The sequence below is a fragment of the Taeniopygia guttata genome, chromosome 24 (genome assembly GCF_048771995.1).
Source record: "Taeniopygia guttata chromosome 24, bTaeGut7.mat, whole genome shotgun sequence".
Taxonomy (NCBI): Eukaryota; Metazoa; Chordata; class Aves; order Passeriformes; family Estrildidae; genus Taeniopygia; species Taeniopygia guttata.
The window spans coordinates 7,578,139-7,589,628 of NC_133049.1; the positions used below are offsets into that span (position 1 = coordinate 7,578,139).

At 53.8% G+C, this 11,490-nt stretch overlaps 1 protein-coding gene across 3 annotated transcripts in view; it reads left to right on the forward strand.

Moving 5' to 3' along the window:
• Window positions 1-11,284, forward strand: part of BCL9L (BCL9 like) — a 47,646-nt gene extending 36,362 nt beyond the window's left edge. For 2 of the 3 annotated variants that reach the window (XM_030291101.3, XM_030291102.4), the window contains 5 exons: window positions 787-997; window positions 1,795-1,879; window positions 2,304-4,689; window positions 5,134-5,394; window positions 6,652-11,284. In XM_030291101.3, the coding sequence (XP_030146961.1) occupies window positions 787-997; window positions 1,795-1,879; window positions 2,304-4,689; window positions 5,134-5,394; window positions 6,652-7,811 (4,103 nt within the window). In that variant the 3' untranslated portion in view covers window positions 7,812-11,284. The remainder of the gene's footprint in view (window positions 1-786; window positions 998-1,794; window positions 1,880-2,303; window positions 4,690-5,133; window positions 5,395-6,651) is intronic. The other variant, XM_072918220.1, reaches the window with a different exon arrangement.
• The last annotated feature ends 206 nt before the right edge of the window (window positions 11,285-11,490 follow it).

Consider the following 11,490-nt stretch of genomic DNA (forward strand, 5'->3'; position numbering starts at 1 on the left):
AATGGGTTACGGTTGGACTGCCCAGGGCAGGGCCTGGCAATGAGACTGTGCCCGTGTCCCTGCACCGGTTCCCAGCGACGTCTCCTGTGTAAATGCTGCGGTGGCAGGGTCAGGCTGCAGGAGCTGCCGCCATGGGGAGAGGCAGCTGGAGGGGAGCAGGGAGCCAGCTGGGTTAAGATAGAGGAAGGCGAGGCCTGCCTCTGGTAATTGCAGTCCTTAGTAATATTAATTATGGCTCCTGCTTAATAGCGGCTGACGGTTGGCACGCGCCGGGGCCGCGCGCCGGGCGGGCCGGTGCTGCCCCCTGCTGGCGGCTCGCCCGTGCCTCTCCTCTCCCCTCTCCTCTCCCCTCTCCTCTCCCCTCTCCTCTCCCCTCTCCTCTCCCCTCTCCTCTCCCCTCTCCTCTCCCCTCCCCTCTCCCCTCCCCTCTCCCCTTTTCTCCCCCCTTTTCTCCCCCCTTCTCTCCCCTCTCCCCTCCCCTCTCCTCTCCCCTCTCCTCTCCCCTCTCCTCTCCCCTCTCCTCTCCCCTCTCCTCTCCCCTCTCCTCTCCCCTCCCCTCTCCCCTCCCCTCTCCCCTCCCCTCTCCCCTCCCCTCTCCCCTCCCCTCTCCCCTCCCCTCTCCCCTCCCCTCTCCCCTCCCCTCTCCCCTCCCCTCTCCCGTCCCCTCTCCCCTTTTCTCCCCCCTTCTCTCCCCTCTCCTCTCCCCTCTCCTCTCCCCTCTCCTCTCCCCTCTCCTCTCTCCTCTCCCCTCCTCTCCCCTCCTCGCTCCTCTCTCCTCTCCCACAGGCTGTAATGTAGCAGATCCTGCGATGTCCACGGCCCCACAGCTTGGCCCAGGGTCCAACCCGCTGCCTACCCTGAGCGAGAGCAGTGCTTCCGGCGTGCCCCATGGTGCTGCCCCTGGCTTGCGGTCGGAGGCTGCAGGAGGCGGAGGCGGTGGAACAGGGAAGCAGCCTTCACAGTTTGTTTACGTCTTTACAACGCACCTTGCTAACACGTAAGCGGTAAACCCTATACCTTCCCCACTGGTATTGTCTGGCCTTGCCACGCCTGGCCGTCCTTGTCACACCTGCCTGCTGCATGCAGCACATGAGCACAAGAGAACTGGAGAAACCTGTGTCTCTCTGGCACAAACCCCCTGGGGTTTGTGAGGTATGCTGGCAGTCACTGCAGGTGGACAAACTTGGACTTAAATGCCCACTTCCTCTCAGTGAGGCCTGGCTCTGCACTCTGTTTCACCCACTGTAGAGCCCATGTAGTTGGCACCCAACAAAATTATTCTTCCAAAGCAGTGTGGGCTGCTGGTCTGATTCAAAGGTGTCTAAGGGGTGGGTGTCACGGGGAGTGTAATGTAACACATGGTGTTCTCCACACAATTCCTCTCTTCTGTCCTGCATTGTCTCAGCCATAGTCTTAGAAGTTAGTTTAGTCTGTTTAGCCTAGTCTCTTTAGCCTAGGCTAAAACTAGTTTTAGAGCTCTGTCTACCACAAGTTCATTGTGGGAGATTCCAAAGCATTTTGGTGACAGCTGCCTTAGGGCAGCAGTCACAAAGCAAAGCCTGTCATGGGACATGGGAAGAGGGAAATTGAATGGCAAGTGATCATCTGTTGGAGATCCTCACTGGGGGCTGTGCAGAACATATGCAAGGACTCTGAGAACATTCCCCCTTCTTGGTTACCTCCGGGGATTTCTTTCTTCCTGCAGAACTGAAGAACGGAGGTGGCAGCTGGGGCCTTGGATGGGTAGGATGGGGTGCAGTGCCTGTTCTCAAGTGATTTGTGCTTTCTCCCCAGAGCTGCAGAAGCTGTCCTGCAGGGCCGAGCTGACTCCATTTTGGCCTACCATCAACAGAATGTCCCACGGGCAAAGCTAGACCAGGTATACCACCTGTGAAGCAATTGCTCCTGTTGGCACATGCTGACAACTATTACCCTTCCAGTCCAGATGTGGTCATTCTCCCCCATCCCCTGGCTCAGCTGTGAAAGAAGGGGTTCCAGAATGCCCTTTCAGTGGGGTGGGAAGCTGCTTTGCTGCAAAATCTCTTTGGCACAAGTCCTTGCTGTTGTCAGCTGTGAAAAGTTTGGGATGGGGCATGGCATGTTCCCCCGCAGCCACGTGTGCAGAATACCTGCCTGTGTATTCCTAGATCATGTAGTAGTACCTACATTTTTTGCCTGCAAGGAATGAAGGTGAACTGCCATGAGGCTTCATTTTGGGACAGAGAGGTCTCCTGCAGGGTGTATGGAAGAATACCTTCCTAGGATCTTTCCCTGCTCAAGTTTCTTCCCCTTTTCTCTGCCAGGCACCACCTGCTCCTAAAGTGCTGGGCATTGCTGAGCCACTTCCAATTAACCCTCCTGCTGCCAATACTCCACAGTCCCAGACACTGGCCCCTCAAGCAAGTCAACCACAGCCTCCCCCACCACAGCCTCCAGCCCCACCACCTCAGGCCATCAGTCAAACACCTTTGCCTGCGCCCGGCAGCCTGTCCCAGGAAGGAACAAGTGAAGATGGCCGGAGAGATCTGACTCCCAACTCTTTGGGGAACAATAGCAGCAACAACCAGCCTGGAAGTAACCATCCAAATACGCCCACTGCATCTGCCAGCACCATGCAGTCTGGCCAAGTGGACTCTTCCGCCACACCCAGCTCCGGCCTCCTTGGAGAGGGCCCAGGGATGCCAGGGAATGGGCAGGCAGGCCTGGGCCCCAGGAACACCATGAACTCAGAAGGGCTCTCAAAGGAGCAGCTGGAGCATCGAGAGCGCTCTCTGCAGACCCTGAGAGACATTGAGCGTCTGCTGCTGCGCAGTGGGGAGGCCGAGCCCTTCCTGAAGTCCAGTCAAAATGTGGGTGAGGGGGCGACTGCCCCTCAGGCACAGGCTGCCCCTGCCCAGCCTCCCGCGCCCCCTGCCAGCATGAAGAAGTACGAAGAGCCTCTGCAGTCCATGATCTCCCAGACCCAGAGCCTTGGTGGGCCTGGCCTGGAACATGAGGTGCCCCACCACCCTGGCGCTGACATGGGACAGCAGATGAACATGATGATGCAGAGGCTGAACCAGGACAGCCTGACACCAGAGCAAGTGGCCTGGAGGAAGTTGCAGGAAGAGTACTACGAGGAAAAGCGACGGAAAGAGGAGCAGATCAGCATCCATGGCCGGCCCATGCAGGAGATCATGATCCCTCAGTCAATGGGGAGCATGATGATGCGTGGGCCTCCACCACCCTACCACAGCAAGCCTGGAGAGCAGTGGCCACCAGGGATGGGCAGCCAGCTAAGGGGACCCATAGATGTGCAGGACCCTCTGCAGCTGCGGGGAGGGCCACCCTTCCCTGGCCCACGGTTCCCTGGGAATCAAATGCAGAGAGTCTCTGGCTTTGGAGGGATGCAGAACATGCCCTTGGATGCTCTTGGGCCCATGAATGCCATGCAGAGGCCAGTCAGGCCTGGCATGGGATGGAGCGATGATATGTCGCCTATGGGAGGCCCTGGGAACTTTCCACAAGGCACCTTGCCTTACCCACCAGGGCAAGGAGACCCAGAAAGGTTTATGAATCCCCGTGCCAGAGAGGAGATCCTGCGGCATCAGCTCATGGAGAAACGCCCAGTGGCAATGCAGAGGCCCATGGGGATATCCAGCAACTCCATGAGCCAGGGCATGGAAATGGAGAGGATGATGCAGGCTCACAGGCAGATGGATCCATCCATATTTGCTGGGCAGATAACGGGTGAGACCCTGAGCAGTGCCCCAATGGGAATGGATTTTGCAGGCACTCGGGGAATGCTGAGCCCCCCTATGAGTCAGTCAGGCCTTCGGGACATGGACACACCCATGGGCCCTGGCAACCTCAACATGAACATGAACGTCAATATGAACATGAACATGAACCTCAATGTCCAGATGACCCCACAGCAGCAGATGATGATGTCCCAGAAGATGAGGGGCCCTGAAATGATGACCCACCAGGGCATGAACCCTGAGGAGCTGGCCAGGGTTAGGGCTCAGAATGGCAATGGCAGCGCAATACTAACGGGACCCCAGAAAATGATGATTCCTTCACAGTTCCCCAGCCAAGGACAGCAAGGCTTCTCGACAGGGCAAGGGTCTTATCCCAACCTGCCCCAGGAGATGGGCAGTGGCTCAGACATGTTCAGCCCTGAGCAGGGCACCATGCCTGTTGGAAGCATCAGTGGCACCACCAGACTCAGCCACATTCCTCTGCCTCCAGCCTCCAATCCCACTTCCACACCAGGGGGAAACCTGGCCAACATGCACCCAGCACCTTCCCGAGGGCTGGGCCGCCGGCCCTCTGACCTCACCATCAACATCAACCAGATGAATTCCCCCAGTATGGGTCACCTCAAGTCTCCCACCCTTAGCCAGGTGCATTCGCCACTGGTCACCTCCCCATCTGCTAGTCTCAAGTCCCCACAGACACCCTCGCAGATGATCAGTATGCCTGCTTCAAACCAGTCTGGACCCCTCAAGTCCCCCCAGGTGATGAGTTCCTCTCTCAACGTCCGGTCTCCAACTGGCTCACCAAGCCGCATGAAGTCCCCTTCTATGGCTGTTTCTTCCCCTGGTTGGGTGCCATCTCCCAAAGCCACCATGCCCAGCCCAGGAGTCAACCAGAGCAAGCAGACTCTTAATATGAACTCATCTGCCTCCATCGGAGCACTGGAGCAGGGTATGCTGCATGTCTTGTATGCGAGTGCATATCTGTTCTTAGATTTGATGAGTGTGTGGACAGGGTTTCTTTCCAGCCCACAAGCTCTTTCTGGAGCAGGAAGACACGTGTTCCTGTGCCTGGTCCCGCATCTCACAGAGCAAGTGTGTTTTCTTTCCCAGGAGTCCAAACAGGGCCTTTTCAGGTAGATCTGTGATACATGCAGCAAACACTGTGTCTGTGCTGGGCAGTCAGGGGCAGGTTTAAGGGGAAGTCTGTCACTGCTCTGGAGCAGGGTCTCTGCATGAGCCTTCTCAGAGTCCAGAGGGTGCTGCAATGTGCCAGCTCTGAGCTTTGCAGCCTCCTCTGGTCACTGCTGTCAGAAGGAGAGAACAGGGTTGCTCTCTGGTGGGAGCAAGCCATTGCATGTGAACAATACTAAGTCAATCTCTCTCTTGCTTGCAGGTTCTCTCCCTTCTGGGCCTCGGAGCAGCTCTTCCGCACCAGCCAGTAACACCTCTAGCACCATGAATCCGAACATGCCTTTTACTTCCTCTCCAGATCCATCCCCTTCGCAGAACCCCCTCTCATTGATGATGTCCCAGATGTCCAAGTATGCCATGCCCAGCTCCACACCACTTTACCACAATGCCATCAAAACCATCGCCACCTCTGATGATGAGCTGCTGCCAGACAGGCCTATGCTCCCACCTGGAAGTATGTCAGGTATCTACTTCTGGAGGTGGGCTTGCGAGGGGTCAGACTGTCTTGTGGCTGCCAGTGGACCTGAAGCAGCAGGTGGAGAAAGTATTAGGAACTCAGATCTCCCCATGAATGCCATGTCACATAGCTTAAATTTCCCCTTGTTTGTAACAGTCTGTGCCCTTCCCTGCCCTCTGCCCAGGCTGTCCATCAGCTTTTGGCTTGAGTGGAAGGACATGAGCTGATCTGGCTTGAGGAGTCCTTCTTCCGCAAGACCTGGAAGTTTTTTACCTTTACCCATGGAGATGTATTGCGCCTGAGTTCTCATGGCTCCTGGAGTTTTCTCAGATCCAGGACTTGCAGGCAGAGGTCTGCTGCTTTAGAGCCCTTGTGTTCCTGTGCAGTGGGACAGGGATGATCTGAATGGGGCTTGGGAGTCTGGTGTTTTGAGTGGAGCCCAGGTGCCTGCACAGGCAAGGCTGTGTTGTAGCACACTTGTGATTTCAGTAGGCCAGATATGCTCCACTAACTGGTGACACTGGTGAGGACATCTAGGCAAATGAGTGTTTTTGGTCACGTGGTGACCAGCCCAAAGGGGAATTCCAGCATGCTCTACCACTTGATTTAGGGGTCTAAAACTGTCTGATAAATATTTTTGCCAGTTTTGAAAATAAAAAATCAACTTTTTGGCTCTTTCACCATTGAGCAGTCACTTAGGTTGACTGCAGGCATGCAAATGCATTGGCTGCCTCCGCAGGCACTGATGGCTGCTCTGCTTTTCTGATGGGCACAGACTTTCCTGCCCAGATAGCACCTGTGCCAGGCTGCTGACTCTTCTGCTTTTTTCCTCCTCAGCACCCGAGGTTATGTGGTCACTGGAGCTTTCTGGGTGGCAAAGGCCGTGGCAGGCAGGGGTGAAGGGTCACTCCTTCCTGCCTTTAAGGCAGCTGAGAGCCATGATGAGACCATGATGTAAGGCACACACACAGAGCCAGTCAGGACTCTGAAATTAGGGGAACGTAAGAAATTACAAATCTAGCATGGGACTGGATGAAGCTGGAAGAGCCCTTTGGTGCTTGTGGGCTTGGCGAGCTGGAGTTGGAGACACTTCTCCTGATGCTGGTGCTTCATAAGCCCGTCTTGGAGTGGCTTTCTGAGCATTGTGCTCCATGCTCAGGGCATTCTGAGCAGGATTGCTTGGCAGGCTCTCAGGATGTGGATTTTACAGCCCTGAAAGGTCTGTAGGAAGGGTTAACTAGTCTCTCTTTTTCCTGTCCTTAGGCATGACTGGGAATCAGCCAAATCAACTGCACTTGAACTCTGTGGGGCCTGGATCCTCTCAGAGCCCCATGGGAATGAACCTGCCTGGTCAGCAGCCCCTTTCCCACGAACCAACCCCCACTTCCATGATGTCCTCCCCAAACCCTCTGGGCTCCAACATTCCTATGCATCCGAGTGGGCCAGGGGCAGGCGTGCCTCCCCAGAACCCCATGATGCTGCCCCCAGGTACCCAAGACTCATTGAACCAGCAGTGTGGCCCTGTGCCCAACAGTTCACAGATGATTCCTTCCAACCAGCTCGTGTTTCCCCGCATGCAGCAGCCCCACAATGCCATGCCATCTCCTGCCGGAGGCATGCCCATGGCCCCCAGTGCAGGAGGTGGCCCTGGGATGCAGCAGCATTACCCACCAGGGATGCCCTTGCCACCTGAGGACCTTCCCTCCCAGCAGCCTGGTCAGATGCCCCCTCAGCAACACATGATGGGCAAGAACATCCCTCCTCGGATTGGTGACCCCTACCCGCCCGTGCTTCCTGGGGTGGCGTCGGTGCTGAACGACCCCGAGCTCAGTGAGGTCATCCGCCCCACGCCCACGGGGATCCCGGAGTTTGACCTGTCCAGGATCATCCCGTCAGAGAAGCCAAGCAGCACCTTGCAGTATTTCCCCAAGAGCGACAGCCAGGCACCCAAATCTCAGCCTTCCAACCTCCACCTCATGAACCTGCAGAACATGATGGCTGAGCAGCCCCCCGTGCGGCCAGGTATGAATGCTCCCAGCCTCCCTGGGCAGCAGGGTGTGCAGAGGGGACTCAGCATGCCCATGTGCCACCCTGGACAAGTGCCCATGCTGGGCAGGACAGGCATACCGCCCCAGCAAGGCATGATGGGCAATAGCATGCATCAGGGCATGATGTCTCCACAGCAGAGCCTGATGGCCCAGCAGAATTTCATGCTGATGCAGGCCAAGCAGAGAAGCATGTCTGTGTCGGGGGAGATGTATGCCCAGACAGGACATATGATGTCACCTCAGGGCTCTCTCATGGGGCCCCCGCCTCAGCAGAACCTCATGGTCACGCACCAGATGAGGCAGAGGAGTGTCTCCCTGGACAGCCAGATGAGTTATATCCCCGGGCCTGGGAACATGGCAAACTTGCCTTTTTAACCCTGACTGGCACTCAGGGCTGGGGTGGGGACAGGGCTGCCCCTACAAACATTTTTAAATCTTTCTCTGGGGGCGGGTTGGGGGCCAATGCCAGTGGAGGACACCACGTGGGATGCTTTTCATATTGGCTTTGCTTCTACACAGCAAACCAGATGTGCAGTAAACTTGATGTGAATTGGGTTTCTTTTTCCTTTCTTTTTTGGGGAAGGGGAGGGTGAAGAGGCTGGGAGTGGGGCTGTTACTTTGAACCCTTTGTGGTGACCAGGGACATCCAGACCTTGTGGCAGTTTGTAAAGTTTTCACTTATGGTTTTCCTCCGTCAAGTGTTTTTCTTGCCCTTTTTTTGCTTTCTCTTTTTGTTGTCCTTCCTTTTTAAGCAACCAAAATGTGCAAGAGGGTTTTTGGAACTAGCTGTAAATAGGTCGCTGGGAAAGACAAAATTTGTGCTGGTTTTTAATTGTCCTGTATTTCTGTGTTTTAATAGAAGCCTCAAAACATGTTTTAAAAACAAAGAAAGAAAAAAAAACATGCTAAAGGCAACAGTGTACAAGGATTGAAATCTCTCCGTGGGGGAGGCAGGAGGACCCCCAGGGTGTACAGGGTGTTGAGAGATCCCATTGTAGAGTGACTCTGTCAGACCTCTGTTGTTCCCCAATTGGAATGGTTATGCATGTGTGTGGAGAGGGGTGGTGCAGTGTCATGCAGATCTCAGGTCCCGTGGATACGTGGATACTATGCCGAGTACACAAACATAACCACTGACCTAGGGCCTGTGGGCAGGGGCAGGGCGAGGCCACCAAGCTGTAGCCCCAGTGAAATGCTGCTGGAGCAGTGCTCGTCTGGTAGGGCACAGGCCACATTTTTACAGCATGCAGCTGTTGCTGCTCTCGGGAGAAGCTGCTGTGTCTGGGATGGGAGGATGCCAGCCTTTCAGCTGGAGAAGCATCAAGAATGTGGGCTTCGCAGATGGTAACATGCTGGACCTGAAGGTCTTGACCAGCTCTACTCCCTTCTCTTCCCTTCATGCTGTGTCTCCCGTAGGCAAGGTGATGTGGTGGGTAGGGACAGGTGGGCTTTGAGGTGAGTGAGGTGATGCATTCCAGTGCTTCCAGGAGAGGCTAGCTGGGAACCCTGATCTTCTGCAGCCTTCCTACACAAGTCTATTACCTGTCCAATTACCCTTCACCACTGCGTCCTGCTCCCCCGCCATCGAATGCTTTCCCAGATTTTCTTTGTGTTTGTCAGTCCTTCATCTGTAGAGTTTTGCAGGCAGTCTTCATGATAACCTGAGCTACTGCCAGCAGCCCTGCCCTGTGGCACAGGAGAGGTCCAGCTCCTGAAGAGGACCTGTCCTTGAGGGCAATACTCTACCTCAGCGTTCAGTGTCAGCAGCATGGCCATCCTGTGCTTCAGACAGAAGAGGCCAAAGTTGAGTTGCAATCTCTCATTCCTAGGCTGGCAAAAGCATGCCATTTGGACAACTTTGGCTTTTCTGGATGCACTCTACCCTCTACCTTCTGTACTCCATAAGGTCTTCCTGCATGCAGCCCTGATGGTCTTTCCCATGGTTTTTCACAGAGGGAATGCGTCATGATGCACACATGTTTCTGCACACACCACAGTATCTCTGGACCTCTGTGGGGATTTGCAGTTCCAGCACCCAGTGGTGAACCTGGGGCACACAATTTGCTGGAGGAACACTGCTTGGAGGATTATCTCTGCAGAGCCAGGCTTAACACACTACCTCTCTTATAACAGAGCTCACCTTTCCCAACTTGCTGTTGCCGGGAGGAGACAGCTTTGGAAAGGGAGATTGCCAAGTAGTGAGTGAACAGACACAGTTTTTATCAGGTTGCAAGCTGTTTGGAAAGGCTGGTGGGTGCTGACATGTCAGCCCAGCTGTTGTCTTGATCCAGTCTGTGAGAAGATGGAATCATAAAGTCCAGTTAGGAATATATTGAAGCATTGGGGCATTTTGTAGTGCTGGGTGAGAAGCATGGGTTTGAATCTGAGGAAGGATCTTGCTCTAGTCTCCTGCTTTGTAGAGGTTTGTTGTATACAATGTGAGCAAGTAGCATTTTTTGAAGTGGTTAAGCATAAACAATCACAAGAATTTCTCCTTCCTGCCAAGGCAGTTGGAGCAGAAGAATAATCTTCAGCTCAGTCTTTGGACCTGACATGTTAGCTGGTTGGATTCTCGATCCTTTCAGTGTGTGTTTCATGCGGGCGGATATGGCTCAAACAGATGTAGCTCTTTTTAAGCTTGACTTGCCTGAAAGGCTGTAGCTTCTCTTGGCTGCTCTTCCGGGTGTTGGCTGCTGGTAGCTTCTCGTAAACATCCAAATACCAATTACCCAAACTTTGCTTATCATCCACCAGCAAGTGTTGGCTAATTTGAAGCCATAACGTTTTCTATATGGAAGTTTTTTTGTTTGCCTGTACATAGCTGCTGTTTTAGCCTGGTTGAGATCTCCATGTGTTTGTAGTTTCCCTGTTGTCCCTTTTGCCCAGCCTGACACAGAAGTTGCCTGGGGCTTGCAGTCCTCACTGTGTCAGCAGCACATTGTCCCTGTACCAGAAGGAGCCTGCAGGCTTGTGGCACATGCTGTGCAGTGCTCAGAAGACTAGTGCTGAGTGCTTACAGGCAGTGCGATGCTATTTCTGCCTGGCAACAGGAGGAAGACCTGTCCTTCAGTGACAAATAAGAAGCTAAGCCTTTTGACTCAGCAACCCAGGATGCAGAAGGGAAATCCTGATGATAGGTCAGAGCTGAGGACTCTGGAGCAGCAGGTGGTGCTCTTCTGCAAAATCTCACTGCCCTGGAGCCAGCCCTACCCCTACCACTGTGATGGCTGAACAATTGAGAGAAGAAATGCTGCCTAACACCCCTATGCCCTGGGCGCTGCTCCCAACCGTGTCTGTGAACAGCAATGTGGCAGGAGTTCCTTTGGAGGCTCAGTGACAGCCAGTCCTTGTTAGACCTGGGCAAGGTTTGCCATCAGCTGGTTGCCCACTGCCGTGACCTGTTTCTAGTCTTGTGTCTTGTAGTTTATTGCTCGGCTCCTCACCTTGAATTCTGTGTACTGACTCCACCTAATCACAGTAGAAGGTTTGCCCATCTATTAGCCATGACTTTGCCATGCTTTTCCAGCTCCAAAAAAGCGAATGCTGGAAAACAGCATCTTTCAATACGATGGATAATCACACACCTGGAATTAACTATCACACTGAGGTAAAGTTAACTGACCTGTTCTCTGTCATCCCATGGAGAAACTTCCCCAGTCATTTTGTACCATTATATAAATATATATATATAAATATAAATATATAAATACAATATGTGAAGACATCTTATTGGTTTTTATTTGAAACAATTTTTAGGCTTGTTTTTGGGTATCTGTGCTGCCTGTAATGTATTGATTGACCTGTTTTATAGGTGCCTTTTTATTAAAAAGACAAATTTCAAGACCTGACCCTGTGTCTGTATTTTTCCGCATGATTTTCCACAGGACTGCAGCAGAGACAGAGAGTGCGAGATGTGCTGGAAGGATTGCGTGGGCATTGGGGCAGCCCCTTCTCTGCAGCACTCCCAGGCACACATTCATTCATGCGTTCACTTACTTGCACTCACCCATGCATGCTCCACTGCCTGCCACGGCCCTGTGATCACTGTGTATGC